Raw genomic sequence first — 24,996 nt, 5'->3', positions numbered from 1 at the left:
GAACATGTTGCTCTGAGAAACATGCCTACATCTGAGTGTTCATTGCCTCACTTGCCATTCCAGGTGGCCGGGGAATGCTGGACACACAGCTAGCACAACAGAAAAGAGAATCTTTAATTTAAACTAAATACAGTTTCAACATAAAACATTTGAATACAGACAAAGGCTGGTGTCAGTAATTAACCAGCCGAACAAAGGAAAGACTAGAGCACGTTGCCTCACTGGGTGAGGGTCTGTCTCACTGTCCCTGGCCTCAGTGGTCTGTCTTGCTTATACATTCATCCTGGGTGTCTACACTGCCCCTCCTCCTTCTTTATACGTCACACCATGTTCTTCATAACCGTAATGACTGCACAGAGGTCCTGCAGTTGAGAACGGTCCTCACAGTATCCCCTCACTGTAGAGTCTGCTCCTGGACCTCAGTGCCTACTACATTTAAGATGCACCTCTGTGGCTGTCTGCTGTGTTATGATCTCTTCAATTTCCTCTTTGCAGGAACTATGGAAATATTTGTAGCCAACCATACTCTGGGCACAGTTTTATTGCAAATTTTCATATTTTCTATTATTTATTCACAGGTTTGATCATGTCCCTCAGTAAAGTGTGAGCTTAAGCTTGGCAGAATGTGTCTGTTTTGCTATTCTACAATTTACAATCATCATAAATATGATGATGAGAGAGATTGTTGCCTGATTGCTAATTCCTAATGTTGCTTCTGTAACACAGTGATGGATTTCAGGCTCTCTGATTCTGGAGCTCTACAGCTCTACCAGAGCTGCTCAGGATTTATGAATCTAGGAACTATAGCACCCTTTTTAGGGCAGCAAAAACATTTGTTGGGCCCGGTATGATTTTAAGCACTAACATCATAGCTTGGTTAGGATAGGGCTCATCGTAACTAGCCATGTAGTCTGAGCCCCAGTTTTCCCATTTGTGGAGTAAGTGTCTCCTTGAAAAGACCATTGGAAAACTGCATCATGTGCACACCAGTGGCTCAGCAGCAAAGAGAGCTCTTTAGACAGAGGCCAGGACCAAGGACAGCACCACAGGATGGGGCAGCACCTAGGACAGCACCCGGAATCCCGTAGGCTGGAGTCAGCACCAAGGACAGCATCCTCATGCTGGTGGTAGAGCCGAGGACTGAATTAACTCACTACAAACAACACAAAGAAGGCCTTCAGGAGGACATTAGTAATGACATCTGAGTATGTGAAGACTCAGGGGAGCTGTCACTCTCTGTTGCTGCTGCTGCAAGCTCACACTGGGTGTCCCTTTGTTCTATAGATGCTTGTATTTCCCCAGACAAATTCACGTGCCAGTTACTGAATACACTAATGAAGCAATCAATACCTCCTTTGCCAGGGGTCTAGGGAAGACCATAAGGATCAGGACAGTCAAGAGTTCCACAACACAGACTCCAATTCCTCAATAATGAGCGTGTACACTGACCTATAGAGCAAGGTGACCTGATCCAATGTAGCAACAGAAGGCTGTGGGACTCTCTGTGAGGTGTTAATGCTGACGTAGGTATGACTTAGTGTAGTTTCAGGGAGGATTCCTAAACCCCAAGTGATAAGTGATGCATGTGTCTACAGGACAATGAAACTCTTACATGTATCCTGCAGTTACTTTTCCAATGGAGTATCCTTAATGGACACTTGAAGGGATTTGGTGATTTGAAGACCTTACAACATTCGTCTAAATGAACATACATTTAATTTCTTTACTTCCTATTCATGACAATGGTAAGAAGACTTAGCAAGGATTATTCAAGACAATTTTAAAAGCAGTTTTGGAATCCAACACCCCTTCATAATAAAGGTCTTGGAGAGATCAGGTAACAGGAACATACCTAAAAATCATAAAAGCTATATACAACAAACCAACACCCAACATCAAACTAAATGGACAGAAACTCAACGTGATTCCTCTAAAATCAGGAACAAAACAAGGCTGTCCACTCTCTCCATGCCTCTTCAGTATTGTACTTGAAGTTCTAGCTAGAGCAATAAGACAACAAAAAGAGATCAAGGGGATACAAATTGGAAAGGAAGAGGTCAAACTTTCACTATTTGCAGATGATATGATAGTTTACATGAGTGACCCAAAAAAACTCTACCAGGGAACTCCTACAGCTGATAAATACTTTCAGCAAAGTGGCAGGATACAAGATCAACTCAAGAAAATCAGTAGCCCTACTATATACAGATGATAAAAGGGCTGAGAAAGAAATCAGGAAAAACAACACCCTTTACAATTGCCACAAACAACATAAAATACTTTGGGGTAACGCTAACCAAACAAGTGAAAGACCTGTATTGCAAGAACTTTGAGTCTTTAAAGAAAGAAATTAAAGAGGACACCAGAAAATGGAAAGATCTCCTATGCTCTTGGATAGGTAGGATCAACGTGGTAAAAATGGCAATCCTGCCAAAAGCAATCTACAGATTCAATGCAATCTCCATTAAAATCCCAGCACAATTCTTCACAGACCTTGAAAGAACAACAATAATAAACTTTATATGGAAAAACAAAAGACCCAGGATAGCCAAAACAACCCAGTACAAAAAAGGAACTTCCAGAGGCATTACCATCCCTGATTTCAAACTCTATTATAGAGCTATAGTCCTGAAAACAGCTTGGTATTGGCACAAAAATAGACAGGTAGATTAATGGAATTGAATTGAATTGAACATCTGATCTTCTGGCATAACTGGATGCTGGCATGCAGAAGAATGGGGATAGACCCATGGCTATCACCATGCACAAAACTTAAGTCCAAATGGATCAAAGATCTTAACATAAATCCAGCCACACTGAACTCTTTAGAAGACAAAGTGGGAGGTACCTTTGAATGAATTGGTACAGGAGACTGCTTCCTGAATATAACACCAGTAGTACAGATACTCTGGTCAATAATCAATACATGGGACCTCCCGAAACTGAGAAGCTTCTGTAAGGCAAAGGACACAGTCAACAAGACAAAACAGCAGCCCACAGAATGGGAAAAGATATTCACTAATCACACATCTGACAGAGGGCTGATCTCTAAAGTTTACAAGGAACTCAAGAAGCAAGTCTCCAAAACACCAAAGGATCCAATTAAAAAGTGGCCTACAGAACTAAATAGAGAATTCTCAATAGAGGAGTTTAAAATGGATGAGAGGTACTTAAAAAAGTGCTCAATATCCCTAGCCATCAGGGAAATACAAATCAAAACAACTCTGAGATACCATCTTACTCCTGTCAGAATGGCTAAAATCAAAAACGCCAATGACAATTTATGCTGGAGGGGATGTGGAGAAAGGGGAACACTCTTCCACTGCTGGTGGGAGTGCCAACTCGTACAGCCACTTTGGAAATCAGTATGGAGATTCCTCAGGAAAATGGGAATCAGTCTACCACAAGATCCAGCAATTCCACTTTCAGGCATATATCCAAAAGATACAACAACAAGGACATCTATCTGTTCCACTATGTTCATAGCAGCATTATTTGTAATAGCCAGAACCTGGAAGCAACCTAGATGCCCCTCAACTGAAGAGTGGATAGAGACAATGTGGTACATTTACACAATGGAGTACTATTCAGTGGGGAAAAACAATGGAATCTTGAAATTTGCAGGCAAATGGATAGTACTAGAAGAAATCATCCTGAGTGAGGTATTCCAGTCACAAAAAGACAAGCATGGTATGTACTCACTCATATATGGATTTTAGACATGGATCAGGGGAGTGTCAGCCTACAATCCCACTGCCAGAGAGTCTGGGAAACAGAACCTCCAACCAATTACTGATGGAAGCAGAAGCAGACACCCACAGCTAAGCACTGAGAAGAACTCAAGGAACCCAGTGACAGAGAGGGAGGACTGATGAGCATAGGGGTCAAGACTGGGCTTATTTAACCCACAGAAACAGCTGACCTGAACAAGGGGGAGCTCTTGAACTCCAGCTTGGGAATCCAGCATGGGACTGATCCAGACACCCTGAATGTGAGTGTCAGTAAGGAGGCCTAGGAAATCTATGGGACCTTGGGTAGTAGATCAGTATTTATCCCTGGCATACAAATGGACTTTGGGTGCCCATCCCACAATGAGAGATGCTCTCTCAGCCTGGACTCTTGGGGGAGGGTCTAGGCCCTCTCCTGGATGAAATGACTATGGGTACCCTCCCTGGAGTGGGTATTGGGGGAGAGAAGACAGGAATGGACCTGGGATTGACATGTCAAGCAACCTTGTTTCTAATTTAAATTTAAAAATCAATTCCTAAAAAAAAGCAGTTTTGGGTTTTTCCTCATAGTTATATTTTTAGATTCCTAAAACAGTTTCAGTTAGCACACATACTTTCATATATATAGATCATTGTACCCTGCCCCTAATTCACTCCTGCTGTCTTCCCCATACCTTCTCCCCTTGATAGAGCCCTTCCTCCCACTTTGCTCCCATACCACATATTATACACACATGTGCAATTACATGTACCTTTGCATACGATAAAATGTGCAACATCATGTCTCTCTCCCCCAACATTACCCTCTTTTGTATTTCTCTAGTGGCTGAGGACCAGGCTTTTGTACCTTAAGAAACAATAATAACAATGAAAATTCTAGATGTTACAGCAAGCATGGCCATTAGTCAAGGAAAAGAGTTAACAATTTTCATAGTTCCATCAATAAAACAGCCACTGTTAAAACTCAATAGAATATTTAAAATCAGAATTTGTTTACATGGCTGGAATGCATTTCTCTCCTATCAAGTAATACCACTTAATAGCCTGACTTTAATGCATGAAAACATTTCCTCCTATGAATATACCACAGAGAACCAATTTCAGATGTTGAGTACTCAGATTTATAACTTGAAGCTCAAATGAGAATAGCCTGATACAGGTTTTTCCCCCTCCCACATCTTAGAGAATGAGGAAAAGTTGGCTCAGGCTCCCAACTGCAAGATCCATGACAGTCAAAAGCCCACCTACAAGATGCAAAACACCCCCAGGCAACACTTTCTCATCAACTGCCCCGTCCCTGGCTACAGGAGCTGTTCCTCATTTGTACTTTGTCAGTCCAGATGCCAATCGCCACTTGGAAGAGTGGAGTGATTTTAATGGGAAGCTGTGGAGTAGGTGTCAGATCATATCCTACTCAGTCTTTGCATTTATGGTTTCCCAGTCCGTTCCTCCTGCATCTTGTTAAATTGTCCAAACATTTAAAATAATGTGCTCCTACCAAGATTCACACCCTCAGCCACTCCAACAAGTATACCACTTAAGGGGAAAACCAGTTCCAGTTCAGAGTTTCCCATGACAAGAGGCCGGAATGAGGTACGCAGACAGTGGTACCCGTGGTTTGTGATGGAATGTGAAACGTGACTGATAGTCTGGGCATGAGCAATGGATCCAAAAGATGTATGATGACCAACACAGACTACAGTACCAGCTACCAACCATAGTTATAGGAGAAAGGAAAACTTTCCCTGACACAAACAACCTTAAGAAGTTACATCCTACAGGCCAAACCTAAAGAAAATACAGGATGCAGTATGTTGGGCTGAAGAGAGAAATGACTATAGCTAAGAAGATGTAGAAAGAAAAAAAAAACTATAATTACTAACACACAAAGTACCACTGAGAACACAAACAACACTGCATTAGCTGTGCCCATGAGTATGTGTAATTTATCTAGTGTTTGACAAAGATGCCCATAGCATGCACGGAGAAGACAGCATCTTCAGCTAATGGTGTGGGAGAAATTAGACAAGGTTTTATCATCTTGCACAAAAACTAACTCCAGATAGAGCAAAACCTAATGTGAAACCTGGAACATCGAAACCTGTAGAAGTAAAGATAGTGCATCACAGGATGATAGGACATAGGAAAGGGTTTTCTGAATAGGGCCCCATTTACCTAGGAATTAAGCCAAAAACTGACAAGTGGGGCTTCATAAAACTGAAAAGCTTCTGTACAGTTAAAGAAATAATTGAATGAAGAAGCTCACAAAACAGTAATCTTTCCCAGCTGTCTATCTGACAGAGGATTAATATCCAGAATGCACAAAGAGCTCAAACAATAAAGAGCAACAGAGACAAATGGCCCCACCAAGAAAAAAAGGGGGGGCTTTGGAGCTAAAGAGAGAGAGCTCAATAGAAGAAATAAAAATGGCTTAGAAATAGCTCAGAAAATGTTCATCATCCCTAACAATCAGAAGAATGCAAATCAAAACCATCTTACTCCAGTCAGAGTGGCAAAGATCAACAAAACAACAGACGAGGAATGCTGAAAAGGATAGAGAGGAAAGGGAGCCTTGACTCACTGTTGGTGGGGAATGGAAACTGGAGTAGGCACTCTGGAAACTGGAGTATGGAGAACCCTCAAAAAAAGCCAGAGATAAATCTACCACAGTACCCAGATGTACCACTCCTTGGCATATGTCCAAAGGACTTGACATAGCGATCTATGTTCATTACTTCTCCATTCAAAATAGCTAGGTAATGAAATTTCAACAGAAGGATGGATAATGAAAAGGTGGTATATGTATATACACAATGAATTAATATTTAGCTATAAGGAAAAATGATACCATGAAATTTGCAGTTAAATACCTAGAACTGGAAACGATTACATTGAGTGAAGTAACTCAGACTCAGAAAGACAAATGCTGAGTGCCCTCTCTCATCTGTGGCTCCTGACTCCAAGTCTTCAACTGTGAGCACATAACCTGGAGTAACTTCAAAACCCAGGACAGCAGACGGGGAGCAGTAGAGCTGGGAAAGCAAAGTACCAGTGATTTTAAGGGGGAAATAGGAGAAGGGGAAACTTGAGGGGGGGGCTTTAATGATAGAGAGGAGGGAAATTAATACAGATGGTGACAGTGTAGTAAAATAACTGTAAGGATGTCTGAAAAAGTATAAGGAATCATATCTACTTAACTAAAATTACATGTATTACATGTAAGTCTGTACACACACACACACACATATATATGTATATATATTTATATTTATATAGTTCAAATGAAACCTCATCTGGGCTGATAATGCTCCGCCAAGATCCAAGGACTATCTATCAAAACCCACAACACCAGGTATGAGAAGCCCTCTTCTGAATTGTTGACTGGGGTTGCCCAAGAGACTCCTAAAACATTATAGGCCACCGCTACAACCCTTGATTGCCTCCTTGAAGTGGTAGGTTAAGTCTCAATTGCTGAAGACACCATACACTTTGGGACATAGAACCCAAAAGACCTGAGCTGGAACTGACCAGAAAGCCTCCTCCCTGAAGACCAGCTTTCATGGTACCAGAAGGATTGATGCAAGCTTCCAAGGGAGGAAGGCAACCAATAGTCTGGCCCAGCTATGACACCTATGAACCACATCAACCACCATGGCACTATAATCGTAAGGGTGCACTAACAGCACACACGCCTTGGTGGTAACGAACAGCCCTCTAATTGGTCTTAAGACCCACTCAATAAAAGGGAGACCTACCCAACTCTCTGGTGCAAGAGAAGTCATGGATCTTGGAGAATAACCTACAACTACCACTTTACTAAATCAGCATAATCCCTAGCCATATTCTAAATATTTATCCTTATACTCATAGATAAGTGCAATTCACACATTTGATCAAGGAAACTTCTGTTTGTAATAGATGGAAACCATTACAGAAAACCATAACTGGTCAAAATGCAGAGGCTAAGAGATCAAGATATTGTGTGGTACCCAGTCTCAGCTGAAACATCTATAACAATTCTTGCACCTAAGGCTCAGGAATCATCGCACAAGAGGAGTCAGAAACAGTGTAATAGCTATAGAAACAGGATGTGTGTTAAGACTATATCTCCTAGAAATGTCAAAGAAGATACACCCATGAAATCTCATCAACATGTTGCCTAAAGAAGGCCTGAACAATGACGACATGCTAACATGCCAGGAGGAAAGCTTACAAGGCCTTGACCCTAGACAAAGAACTACAGACAACTAAGGGATGATGGAGTGGAAGAAATAGTCTTCTTCAAGGGAGAGCATCCTCCCCTGCCTCCAATTGGTTAACCAATGCCAAATGGTCAGCCCTGAAATCACACACACACACACACACACACACACACACACACACGTAACAGCATATGGACTAAACACACACATACACACACACTTATAGACACACACATACACACACATTTATACAGAGGTAACACACACACACACACACACCAACCCCACATGGAAGAACACTGAAAGAAAAGAGATCATGAATTTGAGAGCAAGAAGTGGTGTACATGGGAGGGGTTGGAGGAAGGAAAGAGAGGGGAAGAAATGGTTTAATTATAATTTCAAAAAATTAAAATTATATAAAAATTGACGAAGTGATATTAAAAAATTCCTAAGTCCAACATTAGTGAGGGACACAGGAGTTTCACCCTCTGGGCCTGTACATCGTGTGGTCCAGGCACACGACTTTTGATGAAATGTCCCCTAGGGTGACACACTAAAGTGCTTGGGAACTGGAATCGTTGGGGCTCTCACAACAGGCTTCCCTGCTGCCCACTTCTCCAGGATAAATATTTGCCAAAGAGTAATGCACAAGGAGCATCAGCCGCTCTTCCTGGATGAACAGAAGCCAAACTGGTACCAAAGAGGCTGTCAGGAATCAACGTGTTGACCGTGGGTAAGTGACAGTGGCAGAGGCTACTGTCCTCACTGTAGCTGAGCCCAGACCACTCACACGTCCAGTCACCCCCGTAAGAGCACAACATGAAATGAACCCAACAAAACCACAGGGCGGCCTCCGCGGCTGGGAATGTCCTCCATCAAGTCAGCTGACTCACACTGTACGTGTAGAGAATGAGGCAGTCCTGCCAGTTACCACTTGAAGTGTGTTCTGCACAGAAGGCCCAGTCTAAGGGGACACACACCCGGCATTAAGTGTCGAGGAACACTGACACCTGCAACCCGTCCTTACCTGCCAGCCTGTGACCATGCGTGTGCTCGACTGCCTCCGGGGTCACATTCTTGGGCGGTGTCTCCAAAGCAGTGGTCTGAGGCGTCCCCTTATCGTGTCCACTCGAAACATTAGGGAAAAGTCTCTTCAGCACTTTTTCAGTAAACACTACAAAGGCAACAGATTAACAATAGGGATGATTTACATTTACTTAAATTACATATGACTTTCATTCAAAGCAAAGGTGTACTTACTACCCAAAAGCCAAGCGGCAGGTTCTAATGCTGGTCAAACTAGTCCTCCAAGAGACGCCCGAGGTGCATGCTCTCAGGCCACTATGCTGACACTGTTGGCAGATGACCTCCCAGAGACCGCTCTTCAAATGGACTCCCATGACCTCTGCCCCTCAAATGACTCCACACAGGCCCCACCGCTTAGAGCATGATCCACTTTGTGTTTTCTGGCCTTCTCAAGGCACACACTTGCAGGTAGCGGAGATCATCAGCCTGCCAGGGATGAAGAGCGCTCAGGGCGTCACCTGTTACTGCACCTGCAGGAGGCATCTGTGCTACATGACCCTGCATTTCCCTGATGGAGGTCCATCTTACATTGCAGTTTTTCCTACACTGAGAGTCAATGAGTCACCACACAGTGGAATTGGCACTAGGTTCCAGAAACCAGCTAGACTGGACAGTCCATGCGTAGGTTGTATGTCTCCTATAGCCTGAGGTGTGGCAGGTTAGCTATGAGGAGAGCAGCATGGCATGGAAGGGCAATACATTCTGTCTAGGTGGAAGCTAGATGACCATCTCCGCTCTCACTCCAGACCTCGCCCCTCCAAAAGCCACCAAAGGTCAGCTCCTCCCCCAGAGATGCTCAAGACCATGCCTGCAGGGTATTTAAACAGCCTCTTAAGGAAAGGCCATGTAGTTTCCCTTCTTTCCCAAGACCACCAGGGGATGCTTTGCTCAGATTAAAACCTGGACTTTAACACGGTGTGATTTGGCCTGATCTGATATATTACATAGGTGTAGTTGCCCTACAGCTTTGAATGTGGAAATTCTTCACTTTATTTTCTAGCTTCATTCTCATGATGCCTAAGGATCCTAGAACCTTTAGGGAGACAGTGGAAGATGTAGAATCAAGACACCTGAAGACAGTGATTTCCAGTATCAGAACTAAGAGAAAGGACATTGAGTGGCTGTAGATGAAGCAGATGAGATTTCCTTGGTCATTCACAGAAACACTCTAGCTATAAAAGGATCACACTCTCAGATAATGTGTGCTGGGTAACCCCTTTTAATGTGCGTTTCAGTGGTAGCAAATACATTTTTTTTGTACTTGATAGTCTTTCTTCTACAAGTTTCTGTTTCAGGCCTAACATTGAGATCTTTAATCAGTCTGGAATTCCACATTTCATTCTTTCACATGTAAATGTCCAGGCTTCCCCACACAGAGAAAGATGCTGTCTTTCCTTCCAATGTGTATTCTTGGCGTCCTTATCAAAAATCAGGTGGCTGCACTTAGACTTGGGTCCTTAGTTCATTCCCTTGATCAAGGAGTCTGCTTCTGTGCAGGCATCATGCCATCCTACTACTAAGACTCTGTGGTTTTAAAATCTGGGATGGGTATCTCCAGCAGTGTTCTTAATGCTCGACATGGTTTTGGCTATCTGGGGTCTCTCATGTCTCCATGTGAATTTAAGATTTTTTTCCAATTTCTGTTTAGAATTGTGTTACAAATTTGATAAATTGCACTGAATTTGCACACTGTTTTTGATAGGAAGCCATTTTCACAATATTAATCCTACCAATCAATGCATGCGCATGGGGGTCTCTCCATCCACTGGGGTCTTCTTCAACTGTGTCTTCAGTGTTTTAAAGTTTTCATTGTATAAATCTTCTACTTTCTTGGTTTGTTTTATACCCCTCTCTCCCTTCCCCTTTGTGTGTGTGTGTGTGTGTGTGTGTGTGTGTATTTTGTTTGTTTTAGTGAATAGAACTGAGGTGGGATAATGCTCTTGTACACTGTAAAGATGTGTCACTTGTATAATTTTATATGCTGTCACTTTATCATGTGAGACCATGGGGCTGTGAGGTCCTGGCAATAAGAGATTTTCTACATATTATTATTACATAGCATTTTGGACCCTGACAAAGTGTGGGTCTCATATAATCTGTTGATGATGAGCAGAACCAAGACGCTTGTATAGAAGGACCATGTGTGGGACAACCCATGTGGAATACACCTTAGTATCCACACAAGCTGCAAATGACATCTTGGGCTATGGGGAAGAGCCAGATAGCCTGTGAAACATTTCTAACAATATACTATAACGTATTTAAAAAGAAAGCTTAAATTTTCACATAAAACCAAATTGTCATGGGTATTTTTTCCAAATGGTAATGGAGCAAATATCTTATTCCAAATGAATATGGTGGGTATTCCTAGGAGAAACAAAAGACAGATATACATTTACAAATGGTCTATGAACAAGTATTTTCATGAACTATAACAAATTCTAGTACAAAGTTGTAACTAAAGACTCTGTTTTATGAAGAAGGACAGAGAAGTTCCAAGTTTAAAAGACTTGTGGAGAAAAAGCAATACCACCACGGAGCTGAGACCACCTCCAAGCCACAGCCTCTGGTACGTGTGCATGTGTGTCTGCTCAGGCATGGAAAGATGAAAATACTGGGAAGAAATGCCACATAATAGTCAGGGCCAAGCAATGCAATGGAAGCCGGTGGCTAAGCGGCTACCCAAAGCAAAAGGATGCCAAAAAGAAAGAAAAAACAATCCCAAAGGTGAACACCCGCATAGAAGAAATCAGGCCATCTCTGGGACACACTGAACTTCACCCCAGAGTCTTATTAAACAAGAAAGCTGATGTTTAAATACATGCACATGTGTGAGCGTATGTACACACACACACACCACCCACCCACACACCCCCATACACACCCACCCACCACCCTACCACACACACACACACACCACCCACCACACACACACACACACACACCACCACCACCTACCCACTACCCACACACACACACACACACACACACACACACACACAAAACCAGGTACAGACTGAAGTATGAGAGCTCCAGATCAATGTCTGCCAAGGTTTTCCAATAGAGATTTCCAGGTAAACACAAGCAACACAGTAAGAATGTACCGAAGAACAAAGATTAGGAAGTATTTTCCACAGAATTTAATTAATGGCAGTTTTGTGACAAAACTATTAAATGCTCCAAGTGAAAATAATTAATACAGATGTACCAACCTCATGGGAACTTTAAAGTAAGGTAAAAGGAAGGGGCCAGTCCATGATTGGCAGTGGGCATTTCTTTGAAAAGCAGGCTACGGCTCGGCCTCCTCAGCACAGAAGAGAGAGGGGGACGAACAGCAAGCAATCTGCAACCGTGCCCTGCAGGACTCAAAGTCAAGGATGAATCTGTTATCACAGTCAGCCAAGACCGGAGAATTGTAAGGCCTCCCGGATTCTCCACCCACTTTATTTCTCACTCTTACCCGCGGGACTTCTGCAGGTGGCTGCACCTTTTCTAGGGGTTTAGAAAGATGGTTCTTATCTCAGGAAAAACTTCCAGGCAGGTAGGGGGTGGTCTGCGCCATCCATGAGACCCTGGAAGAGCTCCCAAGTGCCAAGAGTCTCCTCATTACTCCGTCACTCTTGGTCTGTCTGTCTGTCTGACTGCCCTCCCCCATCATAAGTGGGAGGATGCTCTTGGATCTGCCAGTGTTCCTTCCTCCTTTCTATATGTTCCGCCTGCCTGATTCCTCACATGGCCTGACCATCTCCTCAAAGGGTGAAGCTGTCTCTAGCTTGTCTATTTCTAGACCTGTTTCTAACAGCCTGCTGAATAACCACACCTCTCAGCCTCCTTTCTCTCTGGTACTTTAACAACCAAGCCTCAACTTACCTTCCCTTCTTCAAACCTTGTGCCTTCCTACGCTAGTTTCTCTTTGGCTAAGACACTGCTGGATCCCCGTGGTCTGGAGACCTCAGCCCGCACTGTCCCCCATGTCTTTAACAGGAACCCTGGCCAATGCAGCCACCATGCTGTCTGTTCAGGTCTTCACTAACCAGTCATTCCATCTGACCATAAAGAAATCTTCAAGAGCTGATTTGCTTTCCACTTTCCAGTACAAAACCATGGACAACAGAGAAGCCATGCGTACCCTTCAGAGTCCCCTGAGATTAACTTCTTACGTGACATGGAGCAACTGTCACCACTGGCCGGTGCTGGTACAGGCTCAGCAGCATCTTACCAATGGCACAATCAGTTCTAACACCTCTCCTAGCCCCCATTTCTTCCCACATCCTATAAACCAGTGTTCACTTCTCCCGTTTGCCTCGCTGTTTATGTTCTTGATGCATTTTGAAGATCAGTGTCAGATATTGTTTAGACTAGTCCTAATTTTGGTCTGTCTGATATCAGACTCAGGTTCTTTTAATTGGACAGCACCGTTATTTATGGGGAGATGTTTTCAACACATCAACTTGGTTGAGAGTGTTAGCCTGTCTCCTTTCTGCTGACATGAGCCTCCACCACGCCTGGGTAAGTTTGCTGGTTAGGATTTCTTCCTGCAAAGTTACTGTGTTTCCTTCCCAGTATATCTCAGGAGAGAGATTTTGGGACTTCACGCCTCTTCTCCACTAAGTCAGTTAAATCAACTATGAGTCCTGCTTATGGCACAAATGGTCGAGGGACTCAATGTTGGCTTCGATTCTCTCATTCCTTCTAGATTTATTCTATGGGATCCTTCTTTAAGGAAGCTATTTACATTTTCACAGTTTATGGATTATTACTTTTTATTACTCATTCATTTATGCATTAATAGATATCCATTTATTCTGAGGGTTATAGCTCTGTACTATATTCATGTGTTTTCTGGCTCAGATTGCTCTGTTGGTAGCAGTTTGCTCCTTCAGGGTGAGCCAGTCCTGTCTGGTCTGTTCCACTGCAGTGAACACAGTCACTAGCATGCTCCACAGGCTACAGTCTGGATCTGTAGTCAGCACCTTCTCTGCCACCAGGATCAGGGGATATAATTGCTCAATGCTCATTTAGTAATACAAGTCTATTTCTGTTTATCCTTTGCTTAACAACAGCTGACTGCTTTGCAGGAATAAGCAGTTACAGGTCACAGAAAGCCATGTCTAGTCTCTGAAGCAAACTAGGACAGTGAGATGGCTCAGAGGGTAGAGGGGCTTGCTGCCAAGCCTGACCTCCTTAGTGAGATCACCGGAATACAGTAGGAGGAGACAGGGCTCCCATAAGTGTTGCTGGTGGTGTTGTTATGTGGGTGCATCTAAGTTTGTGCACACATAATAAACAATTGAACGAATGCAAAAGAAAAGAGTCTTTGGATAGTAAACTGAGGCAGCACAGACATAACTAACAGCAAAAATGCTAATGCTTTAAAAAAGGCACTTCTATGTCATACGTATCTTCATCATTAGACATGTAAGATGGCAGAACGAGTATCAACAGTAATGGCTTGGACTATCAAGAAGACCATAGAAGGACTTATGAATGCAGGAAAATGGGTTTGCATTTTCAAAATAAATATACACAATTTAAGTATGAAAATCCTTAAAGTTTATATCTCAACTTTTTATATAGAAGACAGGAATGGTAAAAAATGTCATAAAACTTCAAGTATGCAAGAGTCAAGATATCTTCTAAACATAAATTAACCAAACAGGACTGAGGGGCAATCTTCCTTTATGAATCGAAAGTGAACAGTGTTCAAACAAAACAAGATAAAAATAAAAGAGGAAACCTTCCATTATCCCAAACTATTCCAGCAAGTGCTTTGTAAACCCACATGGCCACTCACAAGCTTATCTTTGGTTTCCAGTCACTTCTCTGCACGAGGACATGGTCTGTAAGTGACAAGCATTCTGGAAATCCATCTCCGCCACCACCCTGCTGTGAACAGTGTGGCAGAATGAACATTTAACACAGGAGTTAGGCACGATGCTCATACTAAATATTGGTAGATGGTGGCGTTGAGTCCTACTGTCTGTAATGGTCAACTCTCATGTTCAACATGACTAAATTCAGAATCACCTAGGACACACATGTCTGCCATGTCCATGGAGGGTTAAGTGAGGGGGGGAGGATCCACCCTCAATGTCTGGGTACCATCCATCTGTGGGATGGATCACAAACTAAATAACAAGGGGGGAAAAATGAGACAACAAACGGAACATCAGTGTTCACTTCTCCCTGATCCCTGAAGAATTGAATTTGACCAGCTGCCTCATCCTGCAGCTGTAACTCCCACACAGTGATGAACGGCACTCTCAAACTAGGAAACAAAATAAACCCTTCCTTTTAAAGTTGCTTTTAGCAAGCATTTTCTCACAGAAATGAAGAAAGTTACTAATGCAAAAAACTGGTATCAGAAGTGGGGCTTCTGCTGTGACAAACCTGATTATGTGGTTCATAGGCCTGAGGAACAGGTTTGTGGGGAGGGTGTCGGGGTTTGGTGCTCTGGGTTAGAGAAGTCTGAAGGTGCTATAAGTAGAGCTTAAATGGCCATTCCTGTAGTTCAAGAAAACAGAATGCTAAGAGAAATGCAGATACTGGAGGTCCAGGCCATGAGGGTTCAGAGGGGAACAAGGTCTCTTTTGTAACAAGGCTAGATCCCACTGTGTTATATTCTGATGAAGAATCTGGCTGCTTTCTGCCCATGTCCTGTTAATCGAGCGATGCTACATTAAAAGTTAATAGACTAAGTTGGTTAATAGGTGAAATTTCAAAACAGCATAACATCCATGTTATAGCATGGTTACTGCTTACTACTCTTAGTTAGATCTTGAGTGAGAGAACACACAAACACACACACACACACACACACACACACACACACGCACACACACACGTGCGCGCAGTTTGGTAAGGAAGAGAGAGAGAGCATGGACGACTTTAAAGGTGCAAATAGGGCAGGTGAAGAAAGCAGACATTAAACAGAAATCTAGATACTATGCACTGAGCAAACAAGATAATGGATCCTGAGGAAAGACCTCACTCATTAAGGGATCCAACTTCTAAATGAATGTTTATTTCAAGGAGCCTGAAATGAAAATATGGATGAAGGGATTAACTGCAAAAACAAACAAACAAACTGCCTGGGGGCAGTCCCAGGGTCATATACAGAGGCCATTACAGCTATGACAGGAGGCCAGATTACAACTAAAATGACAGAACTTGACAGGATTTTCCACATGGTGCCAGTTTTGCAAGCATGCAAAATGCAAGAGTTATGGGCTTATGCAGGCTTGTACCAGGGTTCTGGAAAGCAGCTGAGGACAAACCATGTGGGTAGGGTTGAGTTTCCTACAAGGAAAGCCTCAGAGGTCACTGAATACTAAGAAACTAAAGTCTAAGATGCAATGGCAACTCCAGGATGTCAGAAATGCCAAGATCATAGAAGTCTAACATGGAAAGGTACAGATACATTCTAGAAATCCAAAGACAGGTGGCAAAACTGGAGGGGCAGCGATGCCCAAGGCTGTTAGAGGCCAGATGATGCCCCTGCAGGTCTCAGATGCTAGATATGGAGCTATAATAGCATTTGGCATTTGTCCTCTTGGGTTTGTGTTTTTGCTTGGGTCCTGTCTTCCCTTGATATTTTCCCATTATTCCCGTTTAGAATAGAGATGCTGAGTTTATGCCACTACATTGGAAATATGCAATGCTATCCCCTTGAGATTGTCTTGAGTCAGAAGAGAGTTTGTACTTTTGAGCAATGTTGAGACTTACAGATATAGGGACTTGGAGAGTGGAGAGATGGCTCAGAGGTCATGAGCACTGGCTGCTCTTGCAGAGGACCCAGGTTTGATTCTCAACACCCACATGGCAGCTCACAACCATCTGTAACTCCAGTTTCAGGAGAGCCAATGCCTTCTTCTGGCCTCTGCATGCATCAGGCATGCATATGGTACACAAACATACAAGCAGGCAAAACATTCATATGCAGAAAATAAAAATAAATCAATTAAAGAATATGGGGACTTTTGAAGTTGGAATGAATATATGTTACAAAATAGCCATAAGCCTATAGGGCCAGAAGGGCAATGGTATCATTTCAAGCTTATGTGTAGGGCTGGAGAGATGGTTCAGCAGTTCAGAGCACTGGCTGCTCTTGCAGAGGACCTGGATTCAATTCCCAGCATCCACATGGCAGCTTGCAACTGTCTGTAATTCCAGTTCCAGGTGATCTAACACCCATGGCAAAACACCAATGCCACCTAAAATAAAAATAAGTAAATGGAAGCTGACGTGTTTGGGCATCAAACTGACAAGGAGTGAACATGTGGTTATCGACGTTCATTGTCAGAAGTACCTAGGAGGCTCACACGTGTGGTTTGTCTGTGAGAGGATTATCTGAGTGGGAGGAAGGACAGACCCTGGTTGTGGACAGTACTTGCCATCCCATGGGCTGGGATCTCGGAACGAATGAAAAGAAGCAAGAGAATGTGAACTATGCAACAGCAGCCATTTATTTCTCCACGCTTCCTAAACCCAGCTGCATCCTGACCAACCATCCCTACTCAAGCTGCACCCGGCCTCTTCTCATGCTGTGCCTTCCTTGTCAGACTCAAACTGCGACCCAAGACACCCTCCCTCATGCAGGTTTTTCTGCTACTTATTTTGTCATAGTGAGGGGAGAAGCAGCTAACACACCATTTTTCATGTATTATTTATGAAGTAAATCTGTGAATAAGTACAGATGCAGATGTCTCAAAGGGATGTCAAAAGGGTTTATCACTACTAAATGGGATGTTTTTGTCTTTAACATTAAGTTTAACTAATACATATTAATCCAATTTAATCCCAATATCTTGACATCTAAAATAACTTTGCCAGCAAGTGCCTAAATATTTCCAACTGCCGCAATATAAAGCATAAAGTATCTTCTGATAATAGTGTGATCTTAATTTGCAAATCACTTGCAAAAGAGCAAAGCTTATAGAGCAAAATTAAAATATCATTAATTACTTTCTGCCAAACTCTTGCTGGAGGGTTTACTCGTGGGCTTTACTTTAATCCTTGAATTTGAGATCACAGGGTGGATGCTCAAACTGCGGATACTGAACCTGCTACCTAAAAACCTGTCCTCTAAAACAGAACACTGTACACCCCTGTTGGTTTCCTCTCTCCCTACAGTGCTTAAGAAAACAGTAAACAGAATCCCTAAAGATTTATAAGGGGAGGGACGCAGCTACAATGCATCAGGCTGGCACGCACAGTCTACAAATGTGAGCGAAAAGAATAGCTTTCCTGTCACTAACAGCATTTGGGCCCCTAACTTAAGACAGCATCATTAGCTATTTTAGATCATCAATTTGTATTGACACTTTAGTGCTCACTGCTAACACTGAGCCTCCAGGTTAAAACAAAACTTGTAAACTGCTTGACCATTTCCTATAAACAATGTATGTTTTCTAATTGATCAACTTACTTTTTTGATTAATATTAAAAACAGACATGAATGGATGCTATTCTTTTTTTGAAGGCTGGTCCACGGTGTACATATAATAAAGTATTAGACAGGGCAGGTTGCCTACCTAGCACACCCAAAGCTCTCAATTTAACTCCCAGCACTACTTAAAACCAGGCACAATGGTGCATACCTATAACCCTGGCACTTAGGAAATGGAGGCAACATTATCAGAAATTCAAGGTCATCCTTGACTATAAATCGACTTCAAGGCTAGCCTGTAATATATGAGACTCTGTCTCAAAAAAAAAACGTATTTATTATTAAACTTCTTGAAATACTTCTTTTTGACTGGGCATGTTTGTTGGGTATATGTGTGTATATGTATATGTGTGTACGTGTGTATTTATGTGTTTACATACTGTAAATATGGGCCTACAAATTAAGTCAATGTTAAGAATCTCTCTCAATTCTAATGTGCATTTAAAAGGTTAAAGTCCCCCACAAAGGTGGAGCTGGATGACCTACCTAGTCCCTGGGAGGCAGGCTCCTTCCTGCCCCAGGACCCAGGAGGCTCAAAGCTCTGAGAAGTCAGGTGAGCGAAACAAAATTGCTTCCTGGCTGTGGTAGATGCTTCTAAGCCTCTGCTAGGAACCAGAGGCCAGCCTGCCTTGTCTCCTGCTCACACCTCATCAACTTGCTCCTTTTCTAGAAATGGGAACAAGTTTTAACTTGAACCTCTAGAGTCTGTCAAAAAGCAATCACAAGGAAATGAAGGGCAGGGGATGGGTGTTTAATACCAACTTGAAAAAAAAACCAACAACAAAAAAAACCAGCCTGCAGGGAGGAAAAAAACCCAAAAAACCCCACAATTACCAAGCTGACCGGGCAATCAGAAGCGGGAAATGATAGATACAGAAAAAGGCCAATGTGAAAGAAAACATCCCAGTCAAAATTAATATGTTCCAGCGCCAAGCACAGAAATTAAGTCTCCTTCCCACAGGGGAATTGAGTTATTTCGATATAATTTTCAGAAAGAACTAAAGGCTCTCTATGTTTCTATTTCAACTTAAAGGCAGAAACCAAATGAAAATAAACCTCCCTAGCTGAATGTTCTTAGGAAATTAGAAACTTAGGAGAGCTGTTAAGTACATGTATTTCAGCTAGAGGAATAGGAACCCTGATTGCTGTGACAAACCTATGGAAATAAGCTCTCGCTCAATGTAGTTACTTGGTTTAAAGCACTAATGGCTGCCATAAAAACCAAACATCTCCCCCATTGTTAACTAAGGTGTTAATGGCAGCATTCAAGGAATTTGTTTTTTCTAGTTACCTGAGGTGCTAGTACAGACATCAAATGTCTAACAGCAGTTCTCAACCTGTGGGTCGTGACTCCTTTGGGGGGGGGGAATGAATGACCCTTTCAAAGGGGTCGCATGTTAGATATCCTGCACATCAGATATTTACACTACAATTCACAACCGCAGCAAAACTACAGTCACGAAGCAGCGAAGAAAAGAATGTTATGCCGGGCGTTGGTGGCGCAGGCCTTTAATCCCAGCACTCGGGAGTCAGAGGCAGGCGGATCTCTGTGAGTTCGAGGCCAGGCTGGACCAATAGCCTCCGAAACAATACAGAGAAACCCTGTCTCATAAAAACCAAAAAAAAAAAAAAAAAAAAAAAAAGAAAAGAAAAGAATTTTATGTTGGGGGGGTCTCCGAGACACGAGTAACTGTATTAAAGGGTCACAGATTAGGAAGGTTGAGAGCCCCCTGATCTAACAAGTTCCCCCAGGAAAGAAGAGTCAATACCAATTGTCACACTGCTCTGTGATGTTTCACAGCCCAGTACACATTTTTATTAAAATTAAAAACAGAATATGATTGCAGAACGTCCCTCTCATTTTATTTATCCTTTTACCTTACACATAATGGCTGCATGTCTATGGGGAACACTGCAACACTTCAATGCATATAAATAGATAATAGTCAAATCACAGTAAATATCTTCATGTTACTACTCCTTTGTGTTTGGGGTCTTTGAGTGAACCCCTTGTTCTTCATGAAGGACATAATATGTTATAAAATTTACAATGCAAAGAAAACCACAGCTATCCTGCTGTGTCAGAAAATAGATTTTATTCTTCCTGAGGCTGGAGGGTTGGCTCGGTAGTTGAGTATGTACTGCCCTTGCAAAGGACCCAAGTTCAGAACTGCCTATAACTCGCAGGGACATGGCTTCCACATCCATCTGACATGGCTTCCGCACATACGGGACATGGCTTCCACATACACGGGGCATGGCTTCCACATGCACTGCAATCACATGCTCACACCTACACTCAGACACACACTCACATACACACTTGAAAATAAAGTAACCCTAAAAGTGATCTCTTCTTCCTCCCGGTTGCATTTTGATACCTACTGTGTAACCTGGACACCTTCCGGTCTCTTCCTCTCTTCCATCCCTGGTCACAAATGACCACTATTCGACTCTCCTGTGAAGGATTTAAACTTTTATTTTTTGAGACAGGGTTTCTCTGTGTAGCTCTGGAGCCTATCCTCCCACTCGCTCTGTAGACCAGGCTGGCCTAGAACTCCCAGAGATCCACCTGCCTCTGCCTCCCGAGTGCTGGGATTAAAGGAGTGCGCCACCAACTCCCAGCCTTAACAGTCCCACTTTTACGACTGAATTTAGGTGTCAGTTCTCTGAGAGGGGCAAACAGGTGTCTCTCCCAACAAAGGGCCATTTATCAACCAATTACATTCAGGGACCAGTGAGTGAGAGAGCATGAACAAGGCCTGAGCTAGCCCCACAGTGTCTCAAGGACAGTTCCTGCAATCCCCTGAAGAGTTACCTTAGGGAGAGATCTTAGGTACCTGCACCGCTGACCACGAGGGGGAAGGAGGCGGGAAGGAGGCGTGTGTTCTCTTGGGGCTGCGATCATGGTCAGAGATCAGAGGGCGCTGACCCCGGTTCTCGGCTTCTCATGTAAGTGACCTCTCTCTCTCTCTCTCTCTCTCTCTCTCTCTCTCTCTCTCTCTCTCTCTCTCTCTCTCTCTCTCTCTCTAAGTATCGTACAACCCCCCCCCCTTCCCGGCATCTTTGATGTGGCTCGTTTTCCATCTACACTTACCCAAGTATGTCCAAAGATAAAACCTCAGCCAATTAAAAGGATACTAATACAACTACTGCTTGCTTGACCAATTATGTTTGAGATGAACTAACCATCCCTGAAATTCCCCTAGCTGTGCTTAGAAGGAACCTGCACACTTCCCTCGGGGTTGTTGTCATTTTGTACAGGTGTTGACCTCTGCATGCTGGAATGGTAATCAGTGCTCTCTGTTCTTGTATACTATGTAGGTATGGGGGTTTCCTTCAGCATTTTCTTAGTCCCTTACATTAACTTTTTCAGATGTCACAAGTGAGTGAAAACACATGCATATGTGTCTGTGCTTGGCTTATTGTACTTAGGACAATGTACTCCACTTCCAAACATGATGCTTCCAGTGGCAGGATTTCACTGATCATAAGAATGTATGTACTTCTAATTTGAAAAGCTCTTATGTAAAAACAAAACAAATATATAAATAAAAATTTTTCTTTTATACTATTGTTTTCTGCAAAAGGAAAAATGAAAGCTATGACAGAAAAATGGATTCTGCAATCTTCAAGACAACCAAATCTTACCCTATATATTCAATGAATTTTTCAAAAAAATATTTTGGTCAGAAAAATATTCATTTGCCCCTTATTATCTGTGTGTATAATATGCCTTAATTAAAATTAGAATGCATAAATTTCAATTTATTGACCACATACCATACATCTGGAAAGTAGAAGTGATGGAAGGCTTTATTAGTTAGGGTTTCTGCTGCAATGAGACACCATGACCATGGCAACTCTTATAATGGAAAACATTTAACTGAGGTGACAGCTTACAGTTCAGAGCTTCAGTCCATTATCATCATGGCAGGGAGCATGGTGGCGTGCAGGCAGACATGGTGCTGGCCACATCTTAATCAGAAGACAACGGTGGCAACTGAGGCATTGGACATGGCTTGGGCATATACAGTGACCTCAGGGCTCACTCCCACAGTTCAGCAAGAGTTATTTCAAAATGGAATGTTCATGGAAAGCTGCAACACTGACAGAGTCATACCCTCCCAGAAATTACACTGGAGTGAACGAGACTGACAGCAACAACCAGCCTTTAAAATGTAACTTCTTGGTCTTGCATCTGCAGGGAAAACCACACAGAACGAATGGGTTTATGACAGGACCTTTGCACTTAATATAGATCTGTGACGGGGAACAGGGGCCGTCGGGCTTTTAACCATCAGAACTGACCAGAAGTAGAATCTTCCACTGCAGTCTGACAGCGACCCCTTCTCACCTCACTCTGTTGTATGAAGAAAAGGCTCTCCAAATATTACTACTCAAACTATGATGTAAAAACAAATGACCAGTTTAAGCTCTGAAAAGTTCCTACACTTTAGGAAACATCAGCTTTCGTTATTCTCTTTTTCTTTGTAATATATGTACGTACACACACACACACACACACGAGCTGTAATATACGTATGCACACATACACATGCACACACACACCCAACTCTTCATTTTATTGGACACATTAATTTTTCCATGTCTGTTGTAGTTTATGGAAATCTGATACTTTGAATTTTCTTTTCAGTAAAAAACTGGTTTAAATGTGCTGACTGAATGTATGCCAGCTCTACACAGAGTTCTTGAAAATGATAGTTTTTCCCCCATTTTATTCCTATGAAAAGCCAAAATATTTAACCTTTGCCTATAATCTAGAAAAAAGAGAATAAACTAATTGCATTGTCACTTTACAAGTTCACTGCAGTATATTAATTTAATAAATGATAGAATTAGAAGTAGAAAAAATGATTAGCTGAGATTTAAGCAAGAGTTGGCAAGCTTTGTGGAATATTAATTAAAAGTAAACAGTATTCCAAATAAGATTCAAATGGAACATGGTTAGAATCTCTAAGTAGCAGAAATACACCAGAGAGCCAGGCATTGTGGCACATGCTTGCAACTTGGTAATCCAAGGCTGAGATCGAAGATTGTGGGTTTTAAGACTCTAATCATGTTCAAGGCCAGTCTGGACGATGCAACAAAACCCTGCCTCAGAAACAAACAAATACCAAAAATCCATTTACAAAAACTTTAGTCCTGAAGAAAATGTTTTAGGCACACTTCGTTCAAAGTCTTTGCCCTTAGAGGGTTTTAACAGCACTTGTCACACAATTAACTCCCTATAAACAGGTTAAGTCCCAGGTAAGGATGCAAATGTTTGCATTAACACTGGTAAGTAAGCTGTAGCAGGGAGATTGCAAAGGGAACTTCCAGGAGGATGGGCTGCTTCTGTCACAACACCATCCTGGGACCTTTACCAACAGCTCAGCTCACAGTGCTCACCGCCATCTTACTGAAACAGACGGAGTAATGCCAGTTGCTACTCTGAGGGCAAGTCAGTAAGCTATGTTTATTAGAAACCGAAGAAATGAGACAAATTACAATTACATTATAATTTTATACCAATAATTCTAGTTTTTATTAGACATATTTTCAGTTCCACATAAGGAAGCAGCAACTGGAAAAGATCTAGACCAGTGCTTCTCAACCTATGGATCGCAACTCCTTGGGGTCCAGTGACCCTTTCGAAGGAATCACTTAAGACCACTGTAAAATTACAGTTATGAAAATAATTTTGTAGTGGGGGGGGTCACCACAACACAAGGGACGACTGTGTTAAAGCGTGGTAGCGTTAGGAAGGTTGAGAACCACTTATTTTCACACGGGGGTCCTGTCGGCTCAGCAGGTGGGAAGGCTATCAGCGGGAGGGGAGGCTGCTGGTAGTGTCACTTTCCAACATCTACATTGTCCCGTAGACTTGGACTTCCTAGGCTGTGACTTTAGGGCAGGACTTTAGAGTATTTTTCTGGCACTCTGTAGTAGTCTTGTCCCTCAAACCCATAGTCGTCTCCCGCATTTTACACCAGGTAGCACAGAAGGCTCGCACACTTGGTGTCTTTTGTCACCAGCTCTGTACTGCTCTTTAGAGGAGCCTGCTGCTCCTTCTGCATCCTGAGAAATGCACTGTGTACTAACCTGCTATAGACCCCCACATCACGCAGGTTACCAGACTGGTCCTCATCATGTACAAGGGGCAGGGGGTGGATTTCATGCAATACCCCTAATGCCCGAGGCAGCTTACATTAGCACTGGATGCTCTACGAACACTAGCTGAATGGATGCTGGCTCAGCGCTCTGACGTATCCTGCTTCTATGTACATAGAACAGTCCAGCATCTTTGCCCACCACCTCAGCACTTGGGGGACCGAGGCAGAAGGATCCCTGTGAGTTCAAGACCAGCCTGGGCCACAGAATAAGATGCTATCTTTAAAGGTAAAAACACCTATTGCCTCTCCTCATCACTGAGATCCACTGTCCTTGAGGAACAGCTGGACCTGAACTATGAGTGACACCAGTGACAACATCTCCACCTGCCAGGCCTAAACACAAGGTGGGGGGGGGG

General features: G+C 42.8%; 1 protein-coding gene across 2 annotated transcripts in view; it reads right to left on the bottom strand.

Annotated features, from left to right (window-relative positions):
* The window catches only part of Erich1 (glutamate rich 1), a 64,250-nt gene that overhangs the window by 37,426 nt on the left and 1,828 nt on the right, over positions 1-24,996 (bottom strand). For both annotated transcript variants that reach the window (XM_040733476.1, XM_013122436.3), the window contains exon 2: positions 8,958-9,104. In XM_040733476.1, coding sequence (XP_040589410.1) covers positions 8,958-9,104 — 147 coding nt within the window. The remainder of the gene's footprint in view (positions 1-8,957; positions 9,105-24,996) is intronic.

This window comes from Mesocricetus auratus, unplaced genomic scaffold (genome assembly GCF_017639785.1).
Source record: "Mesocricetus auratus isolate SY011 unplaced genomic scaffold, BCM_Maur_2.0 Super-Scaffold_100031, whole genome shotgun sequence".
NCBI classification, from domain to species: domain Eukaryota; kingdom Metazoa; phylum Chordata; class Mammalia; order Rodentia; family Cricetidae; genus Mesocricetus; species Mesocricetus auratus.
This window is presented reverse-complemented; position numbering and strand designations above follow the sequence as displayed.